Source organism: Ovis canadensis, chromosome 15 (genome assembly GCF_042477335.2).
Source record: "Ovis canadensis isolate MfBH-ARS-UI-01 breed Bighorn chromosome 15, ARS-UI_OviCan_v2, whole genome shotgun sequence".
In the NCBI taxonomy this organism is placed as follows: Eukaryota; Metazoa; Chordata; class Mammalia; order Artiodactyla; family Bovidae; genus Ovis; species Ovis canadensis.
Genome location: NC_091259.1, coordinates 71332592 through 71360348, shown reverse-complemented (window position 1 = coordinate 71360348; position 27757 = coordinate 71332592). Strand labels below are relative to the sequence as shown.

The 27757-nt window shown below is 46.4% G+C and overlaps 1 protein-coding gene across 1 annotated transcript in view; it reads right to left on the bottom strand.

Annotated features, from left to right (window-relative positions):
- Positions 1-1914: 1914 nt before the first annotated feature.
- Positions 1915-27757, bottom strand: part of KIAA1549L (KIAA1549 like) — a 168699-nt gene continuing 142856 nt past the window's right edge. Inside the window, exons 19-22 of the mRNA XM_069553333.1 lie at positions 16133-16230; positions 13719-13867; positions 12440-12591; positions 1915-5083 (exon numbers count right to left, since the gene is read on the bottom strand). Coding sequence (XP_069409434.1) covers positions 4802-5083; positions 12440-12591; positions 13719-13867; positions 16133-16230 — 681 coding nt within the window. The 3' untranslated portion in view covers positions 1915-4801. The remainder of the gene's footprint in view (positions 5084-12439; positions 12592-13718; positions 13868-16132; positions 16231-27757) is intronic.

Here is a 27757-nt window from a genome sequence, read left to right as displayed (position 1 = left end):
TGACAGCACATCTGTTGAAAACATGATTTAATGAATATTTTAAGCCCACCATTGAGATTACTGCTCAAACAAACAACACAAAAAAAGGTTAAAAAACAAAATATTTCTCATTGACCTGGTCAACCAAGAGCTCTGATAGGGATGTACAGTGAGAGTCACACTGTTTTCATGCCTGCTAACACATTGTGCAGCTTGTGGATCAAGGAGTAATTCTGGCTTTAAGTCTTATCATTTTATGAAATATATTTTGTAGATTTCATAGATAGTGATTCCTCTGATGGATCTGGGCAAAGTCAACTGAAAATGTTCTGGAAAGGATTCACTATTCGAGATGCCATTAAGATCATTTGTGATTTATGGGAAAAGGTAAAAATATCAACATTAATAGGAATTCAGGAGAAGTTGATTCCAAGTCTCATGGATGATGATGATGTCAGTGGGGGAAGTACTTGCAGATGTGATGGAAACAGCGAGAGAACTAGAATTACATGGAACCTGAAGATGTGACTGAACTGCTGCCGTCTTATGATAAAACTGTAATGGGTGAGGAGTTGCTTCTCGTGCATGAGCAAAGAAAGTGGTTTCTTGACATGGAACCTACTACTGGTGAAGGTGCTATGAAGGCTGGTGAAAGGACAATGAAGGACTTAGCATATGACCTAAGTTTAGGTGACAAAGCAGCAGCAGGGTTTTGAGAGTTGATTCCAATTTTGAAAGAAGTTCTAATGTGGTTAAGATGCTATCAAACAGCATTGCAGTCATAGAGAAATGATTCATGAAAAGAGTCAGTCTGGCAAACGTCACTTGTCTTATTTTAAGAAATTGCCACAGCCAAGCCAGCCTTCAGCAACCACCACCCTGATCAGTCAATGGCCATCAACACTGAGGCAAGACTCTCTACCAGCAGAAAGATCATGACTTGCTGAAGGCTCAGGTGATGGTTAGCATTTTTTAAGCAATAAAGTATTTTTAAATTAAGATATGCATTTTAGAGATAATGCTATTGTACATTTAATAGACTATACTATAGTATAAATATAACCTTTATATGCATCAGGAACCCCATAATGAATGGACTCACTTTATTATGATATTTGCTTAATTGTGGCAGTCTGGAACCAGACTCACAATATTTCTGAGGTCTGCTTATATTTGCTCAGTCACTCCCCACATCTGCCCAAGTATGAATGGGTTTCTAGTCCTTGCAAATGCCCTTGACTAGAATCTCTTCCAGATTGGACTAAATGGCCACATTTAATTTCTAACACTTGGACCCAAGTCAGTCACTGCTCTAAGCTAAATTACTATCTTTCCCTAAGCGTATTTGGCTGTATTTTGTTAGAAAAGTCCAAACTACTTTCTGATGTGTAACAGAAGGAGTGAATTACATTTAAATTCTGTTCTCAGACTTTAAAATAATGTTATTTTATTCATTAAACAATGAATGCCTACATGTTATGTATGAAAAAGAAGCCTATTTATTGGTAATCAGGATTTAAATCTTTTGATATATTTTGTTAGTTCCTGCCTGTTAGAGAAGCATTTTAGTCAGGTATTTAAATTTTTCTTCTCCTCCATCTGTACTCTGAGGTTTTTTTTTTTTCTTTTTTTAAAAATCACGAATCCAACAATATCCTATCCATTCTTCCCTCAAGAATACCCAGAAATTATACATGCCCTTCTGCTGAATTCTTAAATTAACAAATGCACAATATAACTTCTGCACCAGAGAACTGATTCCTACATGATCCACCCTGTCTTAGTCATTAGTCAACTCAGGCTGCCTCTTATGGCACTAAGAGAAGAATACACCCCTAAAGTCTTCAACAGCAGTGGAGAACCCCATTTCCTTGATGGTACTCTCTAGAAAAAGCCAAAATGCTTTTCATGAACTCAGAAAACTCACATCGAAACTAGTTCCAAAAAATGTTTATTATGCCACAAATGCATTGTCCTCTATACACTGTATTCAATCATCTTTTTCCTTTGCAAGAATGTAGGGAGTCCCTCACATAACCCTTGTCTACTTTTTAGACTTCCTAGCACAGTTCAAGAAACGCATCACAGACAAGCGTTCAGGCAGCATGGTGAAATGGAAAGCAAGCCCGATCACGAGTAAGTGGGCTGGGGCTGAAGGCCTGGGCAGGTCACTCCACTTCTCCGAACATTGGCTTCCCTCTCGGATGTCACCAATGGTCCTCTGGTTCTTCAAGGCTTCTTCAACTGTCTGGAGGGTCATGAGGAACACAGAGTCTCTGGGCTCTCATGGCGCTTCTGAACACCTGCCTTGTCTCAGGGCCAGCCGTCCAGGTATCTATCATCTCCTAAGGGTCAGGAGACTCTTCAGAAAAGGGACCCCCATCTGAGTCACAGGACATCAAACAGTGGCGGCCATCTTTGCATTGGCGGGACAACATGGACACACTGATTTCTCAACTTAAGCTTTTCCTCCCATATACTGCTCTTAAACCTGTAGTGTCTAGTTTAAGAGAGTGTCTGACTTAGCATGCCATATTTGAAGTCATCTCCACTGACTGACTCATAATCTCAGGGGACTCTTTTAGCCAACTGAAGCCAGACCACTGCACCCTGTGAGCTCTTCCTCTGTGAGTCACTGGGACATCCAAAGTGTAGACACTGTCTTGGAAGCATGTGTATATATTTAACTTACACTAAGGTCTTGAAACTTCATTTTCACACACAGTATTTCCAAGCATTTACCAAGTAGACAAAGTACTGGGTTGATATCATTGCACTGATGAGATAGTAAGATCATTGATAAGGCGGGACAATGTAGCTGACTTTATCAGACTCATACCGTTTGCATGAAAAGGCTGAGTTTCTTTGGCTCTTTGTTCATTCAAGTGCACTGAATACCTATTTGGATAGACTTAGGTATTGTGTTAATCTGTCAATAAAATCTTGCACTGTCCACAGTGTTTGCAAACTGACTTAGGTTTTGGGTTACAACAACTGGCCATTGGTAGAAATATACCATATATACACATGGAAATTACAAAAATACATTTTATTTATAGCTGATTTTTTTTTTAAGTAACAAAAGACTAACACTATGAAAGATCAACCAGCATACCAAAAGGACGCTACCTAATATCATCCGAACAAGAGACTGGTTTGGGGGATCCATGACACATCATCTCCAGAACATTGCAGAAAGGGCAATTTGCCATTGAGAAATAAAAACAGCTTCTTTGAAAAGTCTGTGCTTTGACAGTTTGATTCTCTCACTCTAATCAGTTCCATTCCTACTCTTCTCTCAATTTGAAAATTTCCACCTTCTTCTCTCAATAAAGACCAAAGAAACTCATGAGGAGAATGGAAAGATGGGCTCAGAGGAGATGAATACAAGCTGAAGCTAGATGGATCGTGGGTGAAGGCAGGAGAGGACCTCATTCCCCAACGGACACCATGAAAGCCCTTGACATTGAGCATAGCTCCCAAAGTTGGTGATGGAACCAGGGTGTCCCTTCCCCAGGGGGACCTGAAGTCAGCATTGACAGTCAGCAGCTGGGGCCTCCGGGCTGCAAGGCAATGTCCACCCAGAGCTCTGGAGGCTGACCTACCATGCCAGGAAGCCTAACTTATAACACCATGGTCACGAGGTCCAAAGCCCGCCATTGCAGCAAATGTCCTCCTATGTCTATTAACTATGGGGACAGGTGTGGGAGGGGACTGGCTAACTCCATACATCTTTAAAAATGTTATTTACATTTGAACGTAAATCAACAGATTTTCTACATTCAGAAGCTTCTATAAACAGAGGCTGCAGCCTGGGGAGACTGGGTTCACTATTCCTGCTTCCAATAGGCGTCGATGACTATTTTCTTTTGTATCACTGGGCAGCACATGCTGGACATCATTGTTGAAGAGACAGAGATTTCCTTGTAAAAGTCGATGTATCTATTGTCCCCACAAAAAGAGAGAAGCCCTGTTCTCAGGCTACCTTCACTGCAGGGCAAAGAAAACCTGTTTTTCTTTTGTAGGATCCTAAAAGCTCTTAGCACCGATGCTCTTCCAGCTAGAGCCCAACTTGCAGAATACTCTGTTTCCAACATGACAACACCTTTTCAAAGAACCTGTCAACACAAATCCACCATTCCCTCTTATCTTCTCTCTTTCTTTGCCTTTGTTGAATTAATTGGGGGCAGGGTGGGGGGGAAGAGTCAGGACTATGTATAGGTGCAGTCATTGACAGTCCTGATTTTCACCCAATTTATTTGACTTTGAATATGAACCTTTAAAAGAAAAGGACTCAAGTTTCTTGGCTGGAGTCAGTGTCTCCCTTGGAGACTGGAGGTGACTGGATAATTACAATTCTGGCTGAATGAGAGAACAGTCTGGGGCTTCATCACACGCCTGCATTGCCTTTAACACGGAAACAGTTAACATGCAGAGGTCACTGAAGATAGAGCTGTGCTCTCCCCCTTCTGGTGACCTGTTAAAATGTGGTACTGGACAGGAATCTGCAGATTAGCAAGTGTCTCCTCTCTTGTGACTAAGGCTCCACTGGGGAGGGAATACACCCACAGCTCAAACAGTTAATTAACAGAGTATCAAACATATGGTCCCACATGCGGACTTGTTGACATACAATCAGTTGAATAGGCCAAGCATCCCGTTGTTCAAGAGCTTCCTGTTCCCCAGAAGCCCCTCTGTTCACCTTTTCAGAAACTGAGGGTGAGAAAGACTCCCGCATCGTCTCATGTCTCCAGTCCCACCACGCCTGGAAAAACCCAAAGCCTGCTTCCTCAGAGTCTGGAAGTCTCAAGGGGTGAAGGCATTAGACCTGGAACTCGAACATGTCTGTCTGTTTCTTGGCAAGCTTGGCCACCTCTTCCCGGATGGCTTTCACCAGGGCCGCCGTGGAAATGTTGGTGAGGGGGGTGTCGGATGGGTCGTTGTCCGCCAGGCTCTGCTGTGAGGCTGCTGTGGAGGGCGCCGGGGCCTGCTCCAAGCTGGGGTGCAGCCCGGCCGGCTGGCTGTACTGACGCGGGAGCCTGGAGGGTGAGTTCTGCTGATACCGGGATCGGGGGTAAGCCTCGATGTACCCCGGGAGGGGGACCTGCAGAGCATTTTGGGAGAGAAGACAGGGCCAGGTATCAGGAATGGGCTCAAGTCATAGGATACACTAGATACCAAAGGAGGAGGGGATTGAGGACAAGGAAAGGGATTTAGAAGAAAATGAAGGCAACTCGCCATTGTGCAGATATAAAGAAAGCTAGGTGACTTGGACTCACTGGTTCTGCTGGTTGGATGAATTAAATAAGCATTTTACACTTTGTGCAAACAGTGGGCACATACCCAGTCTACATCTGAATCTACCTGGCTACCTTTTTAATATAAGCACCATCTAAGCAGAGAAGTGTGGTTCTTTAAGGACCTCAGAGGACTCAGGGATTTATTACTGATGACAATAGTTAACGCTGAACGAGCCCTGTGCTAAGGGCTTTCCAATCATGATCTCATTTAATTCTCAGAGCGATTCTCCTAGGAGGTAGGTATTGTTACCCTTATTTTACAGAAGAGGAAACAAAAACAAACAGTGTCTCAGTCAAAGCTGCCACAGCTGACAAGCCACAGAGACAGGCTGGCTTCAAGGCTGGGAGTTAATCACTGAACTATCATGTCATGCATCTGGAATAAGATCTTGGCTTCTTGAAAAAATTTTCTTTTCATTAAAAGTGGAAGATAGTTCTATGCCAATAATATGGACACTTCTAGAAATATGGACAGGACAATGATTTAGAATTCAGGGTCGACTTGCCCCCAGAAACAGGGCCACACATGGGGATGCTGTTCCAGGCTAATCCACAAAAGACCTTTATATCCCATAAGCTAGTTGCATCACTGTGAGATAAATGCCCATGGATCACGTAGGCCCTGGGGTGCTGCAGGGGATGGGACACATGTGGGCAGTACGGCAGCTTTCCAGGAGAAGCATCTTAGCTGAGTCTGGAGAGGAGACGGCTAGGATGGAGAGGCTGTTTTGTGGAAGACAAGGTGGAAGGGGCATTCCAGGCAGAGGGACAGCCATGCAGAGGTCTGGCAATACACGGAGGACGGTGTCCCCAGGGGGGTTCAGTAAGGAGGTCTGACCACAGAGGGTGTGAGCAGTTTGGGAGGAGCTCAGGAAGAAGGGTGGGCAGGACCAGTTCAGAAAGCCGCTGAACACCAAGCTACAGAGTTACGTTTTCTATGGCCCACTTCTGAGGAATTCATCATGTTCCCATTCTTTACAGAGATGCATGTGTGGGAGCTGGTGAGGATGGAGTGGGATGAGGTTGGGTGATGATTCAGAAATTCTGGATGGCTGAACATGTAGTAAGACAGCAGGCCCCTCCTAGTCCCTGGCCTGGGAGCTACCAGGGGTGTCAGGCAGAGAAAAGGTCTGTACTGTAGGAAGGAACACTCTGCAGGAGGTGGACCCACTGGAGGTAGAGAGGAGACGGGATCTGAGGCTACCTCAATGGGCCAGGTGAGAACCAGGGAGGACCTGAATAAGGGAAGAAATGATGGGATGTCCCAAAGTCTGGGGCTTTAATTTCCCTACAAGACCTAGCAAAGAAAGACAAAGTTGCAAATACACTGCATTTGCATCTTAGAGGAAAACTGGAGTCAGACTGTCCAAGCCCTTGGGCCACGTGAGCTGGGGACACACTGGTAGTTAACTGGGGGGAACAGAGCACCAAGGCCAGGACACAGGATTTGCCTGTCAAGTCTCACTTCACACTGCTTTTCTTCTGAGAGGCCTTCCCCAGCCCTATATTAGTCAAGGACTCCCTGTAAATTCCTTCCATGCACTTTGTCTAGCATAACTAGTCATCACTCATGACTTCATCACTCATCTCAGGCATCGACTTGTGAACGCAAAGCTGTGTCTCACCTGCTTATCACTGTGCCCCGAACTGTGCATGGTACGCAGAAGGGAGTGTCTTAGAACCCAGGGTTCTGAGCAGCATAATCTGAAAATCACTGAAGGATAGGCACCTGGTGCCCTATGTTTGTGAAAGAAGCTGCCATGTCCCCTTTCCCTGGATTTCAAGTTCAGCTGGAGCTGAGGGTCAGTGTCCAACTATTGAGACCTCCTAGCTCTGCAGCATTAACTGACTTGGTACTGGTGGCTGGGACAGGCTGGGGGACCGGACTCCACTGGTTCAGTTCGGTTCAGTCTTTGAGACCCCATGGACTGCAGCATGCCAGGCCTCCCTGTCCATCACCAACTCCTGGAGTTTACTCAAACTCATCTCCGTTGAGTCAGTAATGCCATTCAACCATCTCATCCTCTGTCATCCCCTTCTCCTCCTGCCTTCAATCTTCCCCAGCATCAGGCTCTTTTCAAATGAGTCAGTTCTTTGCATCAGATGGCCAAAGTACTGGAGTTTCAGCTTCAGCATTAGTCCTTCCAAAGAACACCCAGGGCTGATCTCCTTCAGAATGGACCGGTTGGATCTCCTTGCAGTCCAAGGGACTCTCAAGAGTCTTCTCCAACACCACAGTTCAAAAGCATCAATTTTTTGGCGCTCAGCTTTCTTTATAGTCCAACTCTCACATCCATACATGACCAATGGAAAAACCATAGCCTTGACTAGATGGACCTTTGTTGGCAAAGTAACGCCTCTGCTTTTTAATATGCTGTCTAGGTTGGTCATAACTTTCCTTCCAAGGAGTAAGTGTCTTTTAATTTCATGGCTGCAGTCACCATCTGCAGTGATTTTGGAGCCCCCCAAAATAAAGTCCGTCACTTTTTCCATTGCTTCCCCATTTATTTGCCATGAAGTGATGGGACTAGATGCCATGATCTTCATTTTCTGAATGTTGAGCTTTAAGCCAACTTTTTCACTCTCTTCTTTCACTTTCATCAAGAGGCTCTTTAGTTCTTTGCTTTCTGCCATGAGGGTGGTGTCATCTGTGTATCTGAGGTTATTGATATTTCTCCTGGCAATCTTGATTCCAGCTTGTGCTTCATCCAGCCCAGCATTTCTCATGATGTACTCTGCATACAAGTTAAATAAGCAGGGTGACAATACACAACCTTGACATACTCCTTTCCCGATTTGGAACCAGTCTGTTGTTCCATGTTCAGTTCTAACTATTGCTTCTTGATCTGCATACAGATTTCTCAGACGGCAGGTCAGGTGGTCTGGTATTCCCATCTCTTTAAGAATTTTTCATAGTTTGTTGTGATCCACACAGTCAAGGGGTTGGTGTAGTAAATAAAGCAGATGTTTTTCTGGAACTCTCTTGCTGTTTCGATGATGCAACGGATGCTGGCAATTTGATCTCTGGTTCCTCGGCCTTTTCTAAATACAGCTTCAACATCTGGAAGTTCACAGTTCACATACTGTTGAAGCCTGGCTTGGAGAATTTTGAGCATTACTTTGCTAGCATATGAGATGAGTGCAACTGTATGGTAATTTGAGCATTCTTTGTCATTGCCTTTCTTTGGGATTGGAATGAAAATACCTTTTCCAGTCCTGTGGCCACTGCTGAGTTTTCCAGATTTGCTGGCATATTGGGTGTAGCACTTTCACAGCATCATCTTTCAGGATTTGAAATAGCTCCACTGGAATTCCATCACCTCCACTAGCTTTGTTCGTAGTAATGCTTCACAAGGCCCACTTGACTTTGCACTCCAGGATGTCTGGTTCTAAGTGAGTGATCACACCATTGTGGTTAACTGGGTTGTGAAGATCTTTTCTGTATAGTTCTTCTGTGTATTCTTGCCACCTCTGCCACCTCTTCTTAATATCTTCTACTTCTGTTAGGTCCATACCGCTTCAGTCCTTTATTGTGCTCATCTTTGCATGAATGTTCCCTTCAGAAGTGCAGAAGATGAGGACATGACATACTCTTCCTCTCTTACAAGAGATGCAGGTGGGACCCACCACACCGTGTGGACCAAAATCCAGGACTGGCAAACATCACTCCTTGCGTAGCCAGGGCCCATGGGAAGCATCCCCTATAGACGACAGCAGTTTCCTGCTGAGCCTGGTAACTCCTTCTCAACCCCTCTCCACCTAGCACTGAGAATGAAATCTATTTATCAAGCCAGGTCCAGGTGTTATGCAAGCTAGCTCCCTACATTTGGATACCTGGAATCAGGAAGGCCAGCCCTCCAAATGATGCACGTGTGCACGCATGCAAAGTCACTTCAATCGTGTCCGACTCCGTGTGACCCTTATGGACTGTAGCCCGCCAAACTTCTCTGTCCATGGGATTCTACAGGCAAGAGTACTGGAGTGGGTTGCCATGCCCTCCTCCAGAGGATCTTCCCCACCCAGGGATAGAACCCACATCTCTTAAATCTCCTGCACTGGCAGTCGGGTTCTTTACCACTGGCACCAGCTGATGGTAGGCACTTTTTTCTTCTCACATGGATGTAGTGTGTGTTCAGTTGCTAAGACATGTTGGACTCTCTGCGACCCCATGGACTATAGCACACCAGGCTTCCCTGTCCTTCACTATCTCCTGGAGTTTGCTCAGACTCATGTCCATTGAGGTGGTGATGCCAGAGGGCGAACATTTTCTCCAACGGAATCTCTTTCTCAAGCTGAAAGAATGTCGGAATATCTTTCTCAGCTGGTCCCTCTGAACCTCCTGTGCTGTCTTTCAAATGCAATAAAGCACCTGACCTCCCAGCTTGGTCCCTGGCTACTGCGTTCCATGCAAGGGGCTATACCTGCTTACCTGCAGATGGTAAGTGGGCTCCATGAAAGACCCATCTAGGCTGTAGCAATCATTTTTCTCTTAAAAACAGCTAATAAGAAACTAGCTCTCCCTCACACTGGGGATGGGGGTGGGGCAATGCGGTGATCAAGTCATCCTGTCCAGAAGATTAGGTTTTGATTTGCTGGGTTCCCTTTCCTTCATTTTTAAGGCAACATGAACCCAGAGGCATCTGAGTTATGTCGCCATAAGCCCAGCTAAGAGTTATCTGTAAGTATCTTGAAGGCAAGGGCCAAGGTTTTGTAAATACCTCTGTTGACTCCTGCCACGCGCCCAGCGCACCCTGCACACAGAGGGTGAGCTGACAAAGCTGCAGGTTTACTGACTAATTAGCACAAGTTAAGTACCATCTCCTTTCTGAAAAGTACACATTATGTTTAGATTGCAAGTGAAATTATGGAGTCAAATAAAATCTGAACTGATCAACGCACACCCCGTGATTTCAGCTGCTTAGAAGAGCTGAGCATGACAAAGGAAGCAAAAAAGGCCCACTACCAACCAGAACACAGGCCAAACACTCCCACACTAAGATGTGTAGACCTATCAGTAGGGAATGTCTCTAGTTACTCTCTTAGAGTTCATTTACTCCAACTCTACAAACAACTCTCATGAGCTCAGACGTGCCTCATTTGCACATAACAGTACATTAGGAAAAGCATATTTAAGGGAGAGTATATCTGAAAGTGGGGACATGGGCAGCAATAGAAGGAGCTGGGAGCAAGGTCAGAGAAAGAAAAACCATACTAAGCCTTGTAGTAATTCCAAAAAGCATAGTTTGGAGATGTTTGACATAGGGGAAGTAATTCTACAAACCATCAGAGCCCATCTTACAGATGTCATTTTAGTACTGCTACTGCTACTGCTAAGTCGCTTCAGTTGTGTCTGACTCTGTGCGACCCCATAGATGGAAGCCCACGAGGCTCCCCCATCCCTGGGATTCTCCAGGCAAGAACACTGGAGTGGGTTGCCATTTCCTTCTCCAATGCATGAAAGTGAAAAGTGAAAGTGAAGTCGCTCAGTTGTGTCCGACTCTTAGCGACCCCATGGACTGCAGCTTACCAGGCTCCTCCCTCCATGGGACTTTCCAGGCAAGAGTACTGGAGTGGGGTGCCATTGCCTTCTCAGTGGGGCATAATAATGATGTTGAATCATTTGTTAAAGACAAATTAAATTATGTTTTTCTTCTAAAGAAGGGGAGAAGGATGTAATTCATTCCAGAATTTTAAAATTCAAGATAGCACATACTTTAAAGATATTTTGGCAAGTAAAGGGATGAGCTTTTTTTAAAGACAACTTTTTTAATATACAGTTTTATTTATTTATTTATGGCAGTGCTGGGTCTTCATTGCTGCGTGGGCTTTTTTCTAGTTGCAGAGAGCGGGAGCTGCTCTCTCTTTGCACCACGCAGGCCTCTCATTGTGGTGGCTTCCCTTGTTGCGAAGCATGGGCTCTAGAGCACAGGCTCAATAGTTCTGGCATGTGGGCTTAGTTGCTCTGTGGCATGTGGAATTTTCCCAAATCAGGGATCGGGAGACACAATGCATGTGTCTCCTGCATTGGCAGGCAGATTCTTTACCACTGAGCCACCGGGAACGCTCAGGGATAAGCTTTGATCATCAGGAAAATTAATAAATATGTAGGGTAGTTTTACCTTGACAATGTTGTTTAAATGTGGCATCACTACAATAAGAGAAGACACCAATGCTGGGGCTGAACTGAACCTGTAGGGGTAGACAGAATGGACCCTAGGGGTCTGGACAGAGAGAAAAGTTGACACAGGCCTTGGGTGTCAATGCGGATTGACAAATGCTGAAACAAACCCTAAGATGAATACAGCACCACAGGCCTTCAGAAGACAGCCTGCCTTTCTTATCCATGACGGATGGTCTCACACAGGGACTGGAGCAACCCACTCTAGGGGCCATCACTGTGCTACTTTTGTTTGCTTGCTTTTCGTTTTTCATTTGGCAGTGCTTTAACAGGCAGGTTTGGGTGTGCATATTCAGGTTCAGCTGCTTGCTGCCCCTCTTTGGTCTAGGCTGGGCCAAGTCGACTGTGCCATAGACTCCTACTCATATAAGGAAGAAACCAGGGGACTGTGACAAGGCAGTTTTCAGCTGAAGACATGCAGAAAGCCTTCGGATCTACATGCAAAGTAGTTCTGTCCTGGGTTTCTAATACTTCTTTTTCTGGTATTGCAACTAAAATTCTTATAGGATTTTAAAGTTGAAGGGAACAAACTTGGCAAAGGCTTTGGAGCTGGGAAGATGCAGGTCTGAATGCTGGATACATCATAGGAACAACAATAATACCTACATTATGGGTTTTGTGTAGATTAAGACAACATAAATAGAACATCTAACATGGTGTCTGGCACATAGAAAAAACTCAAAAATTGACAGTTAATATAAAAATGTATTTGATTAAGGGTGCCCTCCAGGAAGAGGTGGAATCTGACTGAAAGTGGTTCTCAGACATCTCTATCAAAGGATATCACCACCACCACCACCACCACTCCCCCAAACCCAACCCCCTCCACCTGCCAACTGTCTCTTCTAAAGGCTAACTTTCGACACCTGGTTGGTGAGAGGGGGCCTGAGATAACAAAACACTTAGTCTCAGCCTCACATTCATTTTCTCCCTGAAGTGTGTCAAGCAGGTAAAGTTGTGAGGGAATCAGCGAGGGTCTCACCGAATCAGCCCACTGGCTGGGGAGCTCGTTCTCTCCGGCGTAGGACATCCAGGCCTGGTTCCTGTAGGACGAGGGGGGCGTCGGGATGAAGTAGCCGGTGAAACCAGGTCTGTTGGCAGCTGGGATGGCGAACACTGCTGGCACCGTATTACCTGGCATGGAGGAGATGGATGGGTGAGATTAAGCCAGAGCCTTGCCCACTGGGCTAACATCTGCACAAGCTTGGGGAAGCTGGGAAATAGGATTGTGGCATTGGGGAAGGAGCTCCTGGGGGGCAGGGGGCAACAGATCTCCACCTGTAGCCTCAGCCCCCCGCTCACCTGCCCAGACAGTAGTAGAGTCACCTGCTGAGACTCGGACCTGGCTTTCTAGAGAAGCGATGGCTCAACTCCCCTTGCCGAGCCCTCACCAACTCCCCCATCCCCATCCCACACCCCTGATCTGCTGGCAAGAGGAAATGACACCTTGGTGCCAGGGGTTTTCCTCCCAGAAGGGTGGGTATTCTTAAAGAGCCAAGAAGAGGAAATAAAAGGAATGGGTTTCATTGGTGGAATTGCTGGACACACTATGCTTTAATACGTGTTGACAACTGAATGTTTTAGCCTAAAAGGAATGGTTTGATTAAAAGAAAAAACCCATTAGGGCATGTCCAAACCTCCATGTTTGTTGTTTGTAATAGCAAAACGCTGGAAACAACCAGTCTGTCCCTTGTTAGGGGACAGGATCAACTGTGGCATATCACGTAATGGAATACCACATGGCAGTGTAAACAAAGGAGCTAGATCAATGTGAGTGTAGCAACCTGGAGAACCTTTGCTAACAATGTTTAATCAAGAAAATAGTGCAAAAGGAAAGGTATAGCTTGACATCACTTACGTAAATTTAAAATATTTACAGCATTAATACAGTATATTGTTGTAACGTAATGAAACGTTAACACCTACGACTTAAGGACTGTGATTACCTCTGGGGAGAAGGAGAATGAGTTGGGGGTAGACAGTTGTATCTGGAGTGCTTTTTTTAAAGGTCTGAGGTCTGGAAAGATGTTAACATCCACCCTGACTGTAATATATCTTAGTATTTTGTCAGATTTCAGATACTGTAAACAAATAAGGGCAGTAGCTCTTCTAGCCAGGGCTACAGGAGATCCAGAAATACAGTCGCTTTGATCCCTGAGCCTGGAGGACAGAAGGTGGAGAGCGGGGAAAAGAACAGAGGTAGAGGGGGTGACGCTGGGGCAGGGCGCGGGCTTCTTCCAGGCTTTTCTCCTCTAGCCCACCTGAGTAATTTAAAGCCGACTGATCCAACTGCGCCACGGACACGGGGCCTCGGGACACCTGCGCGAAGGAGGCGCTGTCGTGCAGCTGGGCGGGCTCGGGCCCCGCGGACTCGCCCATCCTAGTCTTGCTGCCAATGTCCGAAGTGGACCTGGGCAGGGAGAAAGGCCACCTTAGCCGCCTGCTGGGACAGCGGCCCGCGAGGTGAGGCGAGGCTCCCGGGGCAGGTCACCGCCGGGGAAGCGGGGGGAGCGCCTCGGCCTCCGAGCGACAGGACTGCTGGGTCCTCGGGCCTGAGTTTGCAGCTCCGGGTCCCCCGATAACAAAGGGAGCCCAGACCTGCAGCAGCCGTCGCGGTGGCCGGGCTGGAGTCATTTTTAGACATTCAAGGTCAGTGCTCCTCTGTGGGTGACTCTTGTGTCTCTGGGGAGAAGAACACTTCATCTCCACATCAACAGGAGCCAAGCAATTAGCATTGGGTCTTTGCTGGGGATGGTCAACCTGGCAGGCGATGACATCACCGGCAGCCAATGGGAAGGCTTCGTCTGGAGAGCGGCTGGAAGCAAGAAGCCCCAGGCTCCGGAAGCTCGGGCTGGGGTCTGCTCTCAGGAGCAGAAGCCTAGCTCTTGCTGAGTGCTATGAATGCGAGAACACGTTTTTGTTCCACAGATAAGCAGAGAATCTGGCCCACTTAACACCCATTTCCACTTAGTGCTCAGAAAGCCAGGTAATAAGAGGGGGCTGGGGTGGGAGCACCGGCCTCTCCCCCAAGTATAAAGGGTGCTTTAGCCAGTCTCTCTCTTCCCTTCGGCGGAGGCACTCTGGCTTTCCTAAAATTCAGATGGAAGGAGGCAAAGACAGCCACAGCGGGTAGCAGGCTGCCAGCCCACAGGGCCACCCTCTGCACAGGGGCGCAAGGGAGAGGACAGGAGGCAGGGGGGTCTGAGTCCTAACTACCTCCTCTCTCTGAGCCCCAGTTTCCTCAAAGGGGAGGGTGACTCCATCTCAAAGGTTCCTCTCTGGTCCAACCCTCTGGGTTCCTATGGAGGGAGTGACTTCCTGATACTTGGCGAGGATGACAAATGGTGCAGAAGGACATGAAAGGAGAAATAAGAAGTAGGTGCGGGCCTTCAGCAAATGTAGCATGAATCGCTGATGACAAGCTCCTCCAATTCAGAACCCTCAGGAGTAACTATTCCCCAGGGAGGGTCAGACACAGGCTGTGAGGATTAAACTCCACATCAGGTGGGTGTCGGGGACCAGGACTGTGGGGTCTCTCTTCTTTCTCCTTCTCTCCTTTTCTCACTCCCACAGCTCTGGCTTCTCACATGCTGTTTCTAGGCATCAGCTACTCCTTTGGAAAACCATCCTGGGAAAATCCCTGGATTCTGCTCTGTACATGTGGCCACCTTTGAGGACTCCCAGAACCTCTGAGATCATTTAGAACTTTGCTCTCATTTGACAGATAAGGAAAGAGGAACCAGAGAGGTGAGGCATCGTCCTGGGGTTACACAGCAGGCTACTGGCAGGTAAGGTGGAACCCTGGTCTGCTGTCCCCACCCCCCACCCCCACTCTGAACTTGACTGGGGTCAAAGGGTGATGTCTATATACAGCTCAGCATCCTAAACTGCTGGAAATGAAGGGAGGGTTGTTTCTGAGGAAAACTCATTTCTTTTCACCATTTTCACAAAGTTCAGACCTGTGGCCCATACACAGCGTGACAAGCATTTTGGGGGAGGCTATGGTAGGAGGGCCAGGGCAGTGGCCCATACGGACCCCAAGGCACCGTATGGACCACTCTCCCAGCCCTGGACATATTGACTATTCCAACCTCCCCAGTGCTCTTGGCTGTTGTTTCCTATCTATACTTAAAGCATGTGCTTTTTATAGTGTTACAGAGCAAAGAGAATGCTGAATATATGCTTCCCAGCTGACCTGTCCAAGTTCATGTACTTTCAGCCTCCCCATCTTGGAAGGCAAGAGTTAGGGCAGGAGCCCAGACACACTGCTCCCCAGCCTCTTGGACACCACCCCTCAGTAACAAAGGGTCTTCTGACACACACACCTGCAGGAGGTGCCCAGACTTGAGACAGCTGTTGTGATGGCCCAAACTGGAATAATTTTTAGATGCTCAATGTCAAGGCATGAGGTTTTCAGGGTATGGGGCAGTTGACCTTGGGTTTTTTCAATTGTGGGTTCTATGGGACTTTCCATTTTCAATGGTAAGAAAGTAGGCCAACCCTCTGTGGCCCCCACTTCTTTCACTGCATTCGAGGTGCCCTGGTCACATGGTTGTCTACACAGGTGATGCACCCCCGAGTGGGGCAGGGCATGAAGGAAGTATGTCAGGGCAGGGCTCACAGGACCAAATCCTCTGCAAATATCCCAAACAAGGCAAAGAAAGGAATGTGTTACCGCCTGAGAGAAGCGACAGCCACAGGGCCTGTCCGCGGAGGCACAGGTGGAGGGGGAGAGCCCATGACCATTTCAGGAAGCTGGGAAAACCTGTAGGCCTGAGAAAGAGAGGAGCAAACAGGGAGACACATGTTAATATCTGGTGCTCATCAACACACAGGTTCTTCTCACTTAAAAGGGAAGCAGACTTCCGAGGGTTAGACTTTCCTTCTTTCCTCAAACGTCCCCCTTCCATCACCCTTAACTTGTCCCCAGTCCTCTCTTCTACCCCATCTACCCTCACTCTCCCCTTGCTGGGCCCTTGCAGTCACCATCACCCTTAACTTGTTCCCAGACCCCTCTTCTGTCTCATCCACCCCCACTCTTCCCTTGCTGGGCCCTTGCAGTCAGAGTCCCTCAGTTGGTCTTAGAATCCGCCAAGTTGTTTCCCGCCTTGGGCTTCCCCAGGAATGTTTCTCTCCTGGTTCTTCCCATGGCTCCTTTCTTTCTGTCATTCATCCAGCCCCATATTCCCTTGGAGCTCCATATTCTGTTTTAATTTTTTATCATAGCAGTTGTCACTCTGGTATTACAACAAGACTGTAATGAGGGCAAGGGATCTGTTGTCAGCTGTATCTTCATGCCTGGAACAGTGCCTGTTATATCCTGGATGGGCAATAAATATTAGATAAAGAATGAATCATGGATTGTGCTTATTTTCTCACTCATGGAAAGCAGGTTTTGTGGGGGAAAGCGATGGGTTTGGAGTCAGGAAGTATGGGTGGAGGTTTGCTAATAGATTTTCTGTCTCTAAGCAAGTCAGGTGACTTCTCTGGACCTCAGTGTCTTCTGCTGAGATGGAGACAAGGATGCCTTGCTCAGAGGGGTGGGTGCAAAGAAGATCAGGCCAGGCAGTGTATGTGTAAGTATTTTATGATCTGTAAAGCACTATTTAAAGATAAGGGATCAAAACTGTCAAGTGAAGATTGTAATCAACTCGGGAGGGGAGAAAAGAAAAATGGTCAGAGACAGGACCAGCAAGCCAGACCACAGCCTCTGAGAAGCAGAAAATCTGGGAATGCTCTCTGCAAAGACAAAGTGTGGCTTGTGCTTCTTATTCATTTTTTTTTTCCATAGGTATCATGGCCTGCCATATCTCTTAAGGAACAAGATGATAGGGCTTTAAACCTGAAGGTATCCAGACAAAAGGTAGCAGGAGAGAGAATCCATAAACAGGATTCTTTAAAATGAACGAGGGCTTTTCCCTCCATCATTATAGGCGTCCCACATGGCACAGATTGGTGAAGAATTCACCTGCCAATGCAGGAGATGAAAGATGTGAGTTCGATTCCTGGAGTAGGAAATGGCAACCTGCTCCAGAATTCATGCCTGGAGAATCCCATGGACAGAGGAGCCTGGGGGGCTACAGTCCATGGGGTCGCAAAGAGTCAAACATGACTGAGGAACTGAGCACACACACATTATGGCAGACGACCTACTCATAAGGGCCAACCCACTAAACAACAAGTAGATCCTAGGTAAACCATGGCTTTTAATGCATGCTGAAATTGCAAGATGTAAGGAAATCTTAAGGATTCCCATCCACTATCCACCCTTTCCCTCCCACACCATAGCAAACTAAAAATTGTGAGCTGAAATCGGAGGTAGAAACAATGAGTAGTAAATAAATATGAAAGGTGAGATTGCCTGGAAAACAAATGCCATATTGGCAATCAATTAAGAGATCAAGCCTGGGACAGGCAAGGTGAGGCAGGTAAAACCAACACCCTTACAGCCAACCTAGGCTCTCCTTTTGGTTCAGTCATTCACGCTCTGCAGACACGTCAGTCGCTCTGCGCCTTATTTTTCTATTACTTATTTTCCTTGTGAAATAAGGCACTGAAATACTTCGTGGGTTTCCACAAAAAACATTTCTTTAGCCATGAAACCATTCTGGCATAGCCCAAATACGTAACCAAATCAAAGCAGAACTGCTCTGGTTGAAGTTGAGGGTGGGGATGCCCTGGTGAGTTTGACCCTTTGCTTACCTGCATGATAGCACCTGGGGATTCCCTGAACCCTATGGTTTTGCAGAGTTTGAAAATCATTGTCCTTCCAGCTTGGCATTCCACTATTATCAACAAACCAACAAGTAAGGACATGCCTTTCCCAAAACAGAGAAAGAGGTGTCTAGCCCCTCGTCTCTCTTCTGGCTTCTCCTGATATCAGTAGAGGAGACAGGCAACTTATTTTTATCCTTGGTTCTTGGAAGGCATACTCTGTAGTCAACACAGTTTTCCAGCCAAGGAAATGCATTCGGGGTCTCTGTCTTGTAACAGTTAACCAAAGAATTGATTAAAAGTTCTGAATTTTTGACAAGTACCAAGGGAATTTTCTTCTTGGATGATTTTTTCCAGGTACAAAGCAAGCCTGCACAGGAGATCAAGGTCTCCTTTGGTCTGTACCCTTGGTGCTCCTGGGCAGCTACAGGGTCACAGGAAAAGCAGAAAGGCCACCTCTGCCCTGGGCTGAGGAATTCCCGCCAGCAGTGTCTTCCTCCCTTCCCCTGCGCGGGTCCCCCATGGGTCCAAGTCCTCCTGGATTTGCATTCTGGCTCCTTTTCCATGTGTTTGGAACCTGACTCCCTGCCAGCTGCCTTGTGACTCGGATCTCACTGGAAGCTATTGTTCAAAACTGTCACCTTGTTCCAGGTTTCTAGTTCTGTGACAGTGGCCGTGAGGGGCCCAGTCTGGCTCCCAAGGACACCATCTTTGGGGATCCCTGTCCTCTGGCTAGAAGGGAGATCAGACACTCGGAACTGAAGGCAGACTTTATAAATAGCTCTTAGGTCTCCCGGGTGGAAGAAGCCTGGATATAACAAGAAGAGGCCACTCTTTGAGCTCAGAAGTTTGGTTGTAAAAGCAGAGGAGACAGTGACCAAGGTCTGCTCAAGGTTCCCAGTCCCGATGGCCTTGGGCCGGGGGTGGAGGGGTGGGTCAGGGCCATTCTTTCTAGCAAACCCAGTGGAGAATGAGCCCAGGTGAGACTCCCTGTGTGCTGGACCCTCCTTGTGCACGTGCATCCATCCAGAGGGGGAATCTGGTCAAGATCAACCTTGGCGGGGGGTAGCACTAGAGGGGTGACAGGTCAAAGAGGGCAGCCTGCAGTTGGAGGAACAGATCAGGGCCTCAGGCTTTGCACTGGTGGGAGAGTGAGGACTCACAGGCCAAAGCCACCTACTCAAGTTGGAGGCCACCGTCCAGGGCCAGCCAGTCAGCCCCAGGCCAGAGCGGATATGCCAGTTTTTCCATTCCTGCTGACAATGCTGGCTTCCACTGCATGGCGCCCCTTCCACTGCACTGTGACTACTGCTCAGCACAACCTGTGTCTACCTAAGGCCCCATGCAGCTATAAATAACTTTATATCCTATTGCACGAAGTCGAATCTTCCGGAGGATAGTTCTTATTTAGTTGAAAACAGAGAGCGTGGTAACTGAAGACGGACCCCATGGTGAAAACCCAGTGTTTATCTTGATCTCTCAGCTTACCAGAAGTTACTGAGAGCAACACTGGGGCTCTCAAGGCCCTGGGATTCATAGAAGGTTTGAGCTGGAAAGAACAGGAGACACCAAGACCTCACTCCTTACCTTAACACAGAGGGAAAAGGAAACCCAGAGAAGTGAACTGACTTGCCCAAAATCACACAGCCAGTTTAAGGGCACTGTCTCAAAATTCTGAGCCAAGGGTGGCGTGGTGCAGAGCGTATGGGTTTGGAGTCAGACAAAACTGGAGTTGAAACCTGGCTTGACCTTGACCAGGTGCTTGACTTCAAGTAACTTACCTCTCTGTACCTGTTTTCTCATTAGGTAATGAAAGTAACAGGATCATAACCCCATTTCAAGGTTGTTTAAAAGACTCATTTTATATGTTGATGTGATATCTGGCACATATTGGGTACTCAATAAATGATATGCTCTTCCTTCTGAGACAAGATAATATTCTGATACAGTAATTGTAGTAACCAAGACTTTGCCACCACAGTTCCTTGAATCCAGGGCCCTTCCTCTGCCCTAAGAACATCTTGCCTTCCTGCCCCTGGGAAGGAAGTCCACTATCGCTAAAGATGGCCCAAGAGCCAACTCTTCCTGGCATTTCAAAAGCTAAAGTTATTCAAATGCAAGAGTTTAGGATTTTGAATATCAAAAACCTAAGCTCTTAAAGCACTCAAAGCTGATGCCAAAACGAGCTTTGAAAGAAGTGAGGTACCTTTAGACCAGCGGTCCCTTAGCTTTTTGACACCTGGGCCCTGCTTCATGGGATACAATGCTTACATGGAACTGGGGAGGGGGGTGATTTCAGGATGATTGAAGCGTATTACATTTACTGTGCACTTTATTTCTATTATTATTACATCAGCAGCCCCTCAGATCATCAGGCATTAGATCCTGGAGGTTGGCAATCCCTGGTTTAGACCACTCTGCTCCTGTATTAGGCAAAGACCCTTAAGTAAAGAAGAGCAGAGCTTAGATGCTAATGAGTCTGGAGAAGGGGCTCTGTGTCCCATCTCAGTCTGGGAGAACAAGGGATGGAGAGGAGAGAATAAACAGAAGGAAGATGCTAGAGAGCGGAGAGGGGCAAGGGTGTGTGTGTGTGTAAGGACGATGATAGGGGAGAGGGGCAAGGGCGTGTGTGTGTGTAAGAATGCTGCTAGAGAGGGGAGAGGGGCAAGGGCGTGTGTGTGTGTGTGTGTAAGGATGATGCTAGAGAGGGGAGGGGGCAAGGGCGTGTGTGTGTGTGTGTGTGTGTGTAAGACAGAGAGGGAGGGAGAGAGAGGAGAGGCAGAAGGGAGAGAAAAGGCTCCAGCACTGGAGGAAGGGAAAGAGAAGTCCGGAGAGAGCTTGTAAGCAGGAGGGCCAGGAAACAGCTGTGCTCTCCCCAGACCAACACCTGCAGACTAGGTGGAAAGGAACGCTTCTCAGAGGTGCCGCCCAGAGTAGTTAGATGAGAATAAAATGAGACCAAGTACTGAAGCTTTCTTCACCCTCTGGCCATGCTTTGCACCATGTAGGCACCCACCCCTACTCCTACACACACACACACAAAATAAGCTTAATCAGAGACGGGGAGGGAGGCACTAGAGATTGAGCTTTTGGCACTAGAACGCCATTACAGAGAAACAGTTACCTGTCTTGCACACCTGAGTTTGTGAGCTGAGCTGCATATTCCACTCCTCCCTCCCTCTCTCCACGCAGCATTCCTGAACAAAATGTGATTTTTACTCACTTGAATGATTTCTCTAAACCTGAAGGGATATGCACTTGCCAGACACTGAGCACGCTGTTGGTTTTCAAGGGGGATTCCTCGGGGCAGCCCATAGGCAAAGATCTCCAACCCAGGCTGTCCCAGGTAATATAGAGCAACCTACCTTCACAGACTCTGGGAGTTGCAACACCCCATTGTTGGCAGCTAGCATAACTGACTCCATCTTGGGCCTGTTCAGTTCCTCCTGTCCTTCCATTGACCCTACCTGAGACTGTACCGCGTGGTAAATCACTTCTGTGCTGTCAAGGGCTTTGTAGTTAATAGATATTATCTAATGATCATTAGGTTCCAGGTGGCCTCTATGCTCTGCTACTCTCCAGTGATAAAGGCTTTCATGATGTAGTCCCTGCACCCATAAGACTAATTACCCATCATAAATCTTGACTTAGGAATGCCTCCCTGACTCCCCGTCCCCCAATCCCTAGGTTAACTATAAAACTGTCCCAGCAGCTCCTCTGCAGTGTTGAGTGCAGCTGCTAATGCTTCTGGATCGCCCCCTGCCCCATCCTACCCTGTACGTAAGTTACCCTATAATACTGATCCATTGATTACATGGAACTGCCTCATTTTTCAGTCTCCAGATACCTTCTTGGTTTGTTGGGTTCCCTCCATCCTTAAATACCATTTAGCACTGCCTAGGGTAGACCTCTCCTGTTGTTCCAACTTCACCAAACTGCCAATGACTTTTATGTAAGAACTAACATTGAAACCCACCCCCTCACTTCCTGCCCCACCAAACCTGGCTGGATGGGAGCTCAGAATAGATTCAAATTAGATTTAGAGAAACACAAGAAATGTTTAACTTTTTTTGAACCCAAGTGCTGTGGATGTAAATTCCTGCCTGATATGCCTGGTTATCTCATCATTAAGAAAGTTTAGGACGGAGTCTTTTATTTTTGAGGGGAGAGGAGGAAAACAGGCTATAATCTTCTCAATTCTATCTTAGTAGAGATGTCTCTCTTACAAGGGGTATGATAGGGATGAACAAAACCCCATCCAACTGGGGAGGCTTCCTTATAAGAAGAGCACACTCTGAAGTTTTAGATTTGAGTTCTCATCAGAGCCTGGGACAACCTTCTGGCTTACCTGGCCAGAGGGTGGAAAGAACATGGGCTTTGAAGTCAGAGAGCCCTGGGTTCCAACCCCAGTTCCGTCCTGTGTCACCTTGGGCAAGTTTCTTTACTTCTCCAGGTCTCAGTTTTCCATGGAGTACGTGGGGGATAGTAATGTTGACTTCATGGGGTGGTTGTTAGATCAGAAGAGACAATGTGCATGTGTGCTAAGCTGTGTCTGACTCTGTGTGACCCCATAGACTGTAGCCCACCAGACTCCTCTGTTCCTGGGATTCTCCAGGCAAGGATTCTAGAATGGTTGGCATGCCCTCCTTCAGAGGATCTTCCAAACCCAGGGACTGAACCTGCATCTCCTGTGTCTCTTGCACTGCAGGCGGATTCTTTACCACCAGTAACACCTGGGAAGCCTTGGAAGAGACAAGAGCACTTAGCTTAATATCCTATTTAGTGGGAGCTCCATAGACAGCAGCTGTTGTTATTATCACTGTTAGTTACATTTGTAAGGCCTCTAGTGGGGAAGATGTTTTCACCCTGCTGCCTTTCTTGGAGGGCTTCCTGGGTAGCTTAGTAGTAAACAATCTGCCTGCAGATGTAGGTGACACAGGAGATGAGGGTTCGATTCCTGGGTCGGGAAGATCCCTGGAGAAGGAAATAGAAACTCCAATATTCTTGCCTGGAAATTATGGACAGAGGAGTCTGGTGGGCTACAGTCCATGGGGTCACAAAGAGTCGGACACAACTGAGCATGCACACTTACCTTTCTCAGCATCCCCTACTCTGACACCAACAAGAAGGCTATAGGATGTTTTCATTCCACTTGGCAGAGACCCATTATGGCTGATAGCAAAATTGGGTTGGTCATTAGGTGTCAAATCCAATTTCTTCACAGATTCAAGGGGTAAAATATGATCAACAGTCTCCTGAACTGAGGTGCAGGAAACCCCAGCTGCCAGCAATAACCTTTTCCATGATATAAATGCCATCAGCCTGGCCGAATGCATTTAGAACCAGCAACTTCCAATTATCCTCCAGTAGAGCTTGGAGTGCTTCCTTTTTGGAAGCTGAAAAGTAATCATAGTTATCATTCTAAATTGCCACCTTGTCCATTGATTTTCACATTATCATAGCACAAGAGGGCTTGGCAAGAACTTGGGTTAAGAATTATCATTGCTATTGTGTATTGTTAGCCATTTCTCCTTTCATTAAAATAAGGACCTCATGTGTTGTTGGCAAAAGGAAACCTTAACAATGAAAAAACTGCCTTTGATATTCAGTTTGATGGATTGTCTCTCTGCTGTGTTATTTCTCAATCCACTTCCACTCTTTGGTGGCTTCATTTTTTCAAAGTATATAATACTAATGTTTCTGCCTTTCTTGGCACAACTGCCAGTCCTGAATTATAGCAAACAGAACCATCTAAGCTTTCATATTCCCACAATGACATTTTTAGATGGTTTTGTTAAATTGAGGCATATGGATGTGGGTTGTGGCATCTTCTGGCCTGTCATTGGAAGACTCATCCTAGTTGTTTAAGTTTTTCTCTCTGAAATCCAGATCTGTTCACAGATCCCCAGAATCTGGCCTCCAGCTAGAGGGGCCCAGTCATTCCTGAGGATCATCTTTAAACAGAAGTGAGGCTTCCCTGAGCACCCAGAGAGAGCATGCTCTTAAAAAGAGTATAACAGAGTAGAAGAAAAAGATGTCATCTCGGAAGTGTCAGGAGAAGGGAGATAAGCAGTGGAACCCAATGGAAAAAAAAAAGAATATTTTTATAATAATGGCTACATTTAGCCAGTAATTCCATGTACCAGGCTCCATACGAAGCACTGATCAAAATCCACTAATACCTGTTGGGTGCTAAGCGCCAGGACCGTGCTGAGCATTTTACATGAATTATCATCCTATCCCCACTGCAGCTCTCTTCTCATCGCCATTCTATGGCTAAGGAGACAGGAGGCTCAGAGTTACGGTCACCAGGTAAGGTCATACAGTTGGTGAGTGCCATCCACTCTGGGTAGAGGGAGAATTTGGGGATATGGTCAATGTCTGGAATCAGAAAGGATGAGTCAATGAAACTGAAGTCAGTGTGGATCAGTGTAAGAATGGATGCAGGTAGCCCTCCCCCATAGGACAGCCACTTTATGTGGTAAGATTAAAGTGTTTTCAACATCTCAGTGAGAAAATCCCTTCTTTCCCCATAAAGAAGAGTACCAATTTAATGGGCAATTAGTTAAGAAAACTGTAATTGTGGAAACTGTAATATGACTGTCATGGGAAAGTATTTTAAAGTACCCGATTTGTAAGGCTCAGTGAGCATTTTTCTAACTCTTTCTGAAAAAAAGGGTATGTGGATTCTCATCTGATGGGAGCATGGCCAGTGGGGGCCCCAGAGTTGCTGGCACTCTTCTGGAAGTCAGTGCTTCTTGAACAGATCCAGCAAAGTTCCTGGATGGCAGAGGCAAACTCCTATTCCTGAGATCTGGGCATTGACCTTAGTCTTCTATTTAACATAAACATTGTATTAAGGGGACTTCCCTGGTGGTCCAGAGGTTAAGAGTTCACACTCCCAAAGCAGGGGGCCCAGTTTCAATGTTTGGTTGGGGAACTAGATCCTGTATGTTGCAATAAAGACAGCACAGCCAAATAAATAGTAAATATTAAAATAAAATCCTTTAAAACATTAAGAATTTTGCACTGTATTCCACCTATATCTCAGAAAAATGGGATGCAAAAAAGATGTCCCACATTCACCCTATTTCCTTTACTGACTTTGCTCTCTGGGTTTGCATATGACAGGCTGAGAAAAATGACTCTAATATCAACCAGTTTTCCTTCTTAATAATGTTGTACTTTCCCTACATTGGCTTTTACTTAATGAAGGACCATAAAGTGAAGTTGCTCAGTTGTGTCCAACTCTGCAATCCCATAGACAGTAGCCTGCCAGGCTCCTCTGTCGATGGGATTTTCCAGCAAGAATACTGGAGTGGGTTGCCATTTCCTTCTCCAGGGGATCTTCCCAACTCAGGGATTGAACCCAGGTCTCCGCCACTGCAGGTAGTCACTTTACCATCTGAGCCACCAGGAAAGCCCAAAGTGAAAGTCACTCAGTTGTGTCCGACTCTTTGCAACCCCATGGACTATACAGTCCATGGAATTCTCCAGGCCAAAATACTAGAGTGGGTAGCCTTTCCTTTCTCCAGGGGATCTTCCCAACCCAGGTATCAAACCCAGATCTCCCGCATTGCAGGTGGATTCTTTACCAGCTGAGCTACAAGGGAAGCCAATGAAAGACCATGTTGACCAGCAAACAAATATTCTGGCCCACCTGGTCATTCAGTCTCACTGCAGGTTTATAAGTTAATATTAATAATAAAGCAGTTTCAGTGAGTTTACGCAGCATGATCTGATCACCCTGGAGTGAATGGACAAAACAGAAATTCTGCACCTGCCGACCTAAAGACAAACTCTCGTAGTGATGATGACCTCATCCAAGTACAGATGTCCCTGCCCCAAAGGCTCAGTTTGAAATCAACTTTGGTCTTTATTTTTTTGGGCTCCAAAATCACTGCAGATGGTGATTGCAGCCATGAAATTAAAAGACGCTTACTCCTTGGAAGAAAAGTTATGACCAACCTAGATAGCATATTGAAAAGCAGAGACATTACTTTGCCGACTAAGGTCTGTCTAGTCAAGGCTGTGGTTTTTCCTGTGGTCATGTTTGGATGTGAGAGTTGGACTGTGAAGAAGGCTGAGCGCCGAAGAATTGATGCTTTTGAACTGTGGTGTTGGAGAAGACTCTTGAGAGTCCCTTGGACTGCAAGGAGATCCAACCAGTTCATTCTGAAGGAGATCAGCCCTGGGATTTCTTTGGAGGGAATGATGCTAAAGCTGAAATTCCAGTACTTCAGTCACCTGATGCGAAGAGTTGACTCATTGGAAAAGACTCTGATGCTGGGAGGGATTGGGAGCAGGAGGAGAAGGAGACAACAGAGGATGAGATGGTTGGATGGCATCACTGACTCAATGGATGTGAGTCTGAGTGAACTCTGGGAGTTGGTAATGGACAGGGAGGCCTGGCGTGCTGCGATTCGTGGGGTCGCAAGGAGTCAGACACGGCTGAGCAACTGAACTGAACTGAACTGAACCTGGTCTCTCCTGATAAGAGTTTTATCAACAGGGAAAGGCTGGGCCAGAGACTGACATTCAAAGAGAAAGACTGAGGGGATTAGGAATAGTGTTAAGAGAAGACATCTCAGGGACCTGGTGAAGGAGGGAATCTGGAACAAAGAACAATAGGGAAGTACACAGCAGTGTTTAGATTAGGTGGTTATGTAGCAAAACAGCAATTTATTAACTGCCACGGTAGTGGTGCTGTTGGAGGCTGGTGGCTGAAGTTATCAAAAGGCTCCACAAACTCACAGGTGTCCCGAATAGTCTACTGGAAAATGAAAAATGGAGAGACAATATAACAGCAGAAGGCAGGTTAAGAACATGAGCTTTGTCACCAGATGGCCTGACTTTGGGTCCTGGCTCCGCCCCTTCCTGGCTGTGTGACTTGAACAAGCTGTGAAACCTCAGTTTCAACATCTGTAAAATAGGGATAAAACTAGTAACTGTCTCAGAGGCATATAGTAAGAACTAAATAAATGAGTTACCATACATATACACTTAGATCACTACCTAGTCACAGTGACGCACTCAATAAATGTTAGCTTTTATTATTGTTGTTCACTCGAGAAGTTGAATCCAACTCTTTGCAACTCCATGGACTATAGCATGCCAGGCTTCCCTGTCCTTCACTAGTTCCTGAAATTTGCTCAGATTCCTGTCCATCGAGTCGGTGATGCCATCCAACCATCTTATCTTCTGTCGCCCCCTTCTCTTCCTGCCTTTAATCTTTCCCAATATCAGGGTCTTTTCCAGTGAGTTGGCTCTTCACATCAGGTGGCCAAAATACTGGAGCTTCAGCTTCAGCGACCGTCCTTCAAATGAACAATCAGGATTGATTTCCTTTAGGATAGACTGGTTGGATCTCCTTGCAGTCCAAGGGACTCTCAAGAATCTTCTCCAACACCACAATTTGAAACCATCAATTCTTTGGTCCTCAGCCCTGTTTATGGTCCAACTCACATCCACACATGACTACTACTGGAAAAACCATAGCTTTGACTATATGGACATTTGTCAGCAACGTGCCTTCTCTAGCTTTTATTAGATAATTACATATCACAACGATAATTTATAAGGCTCT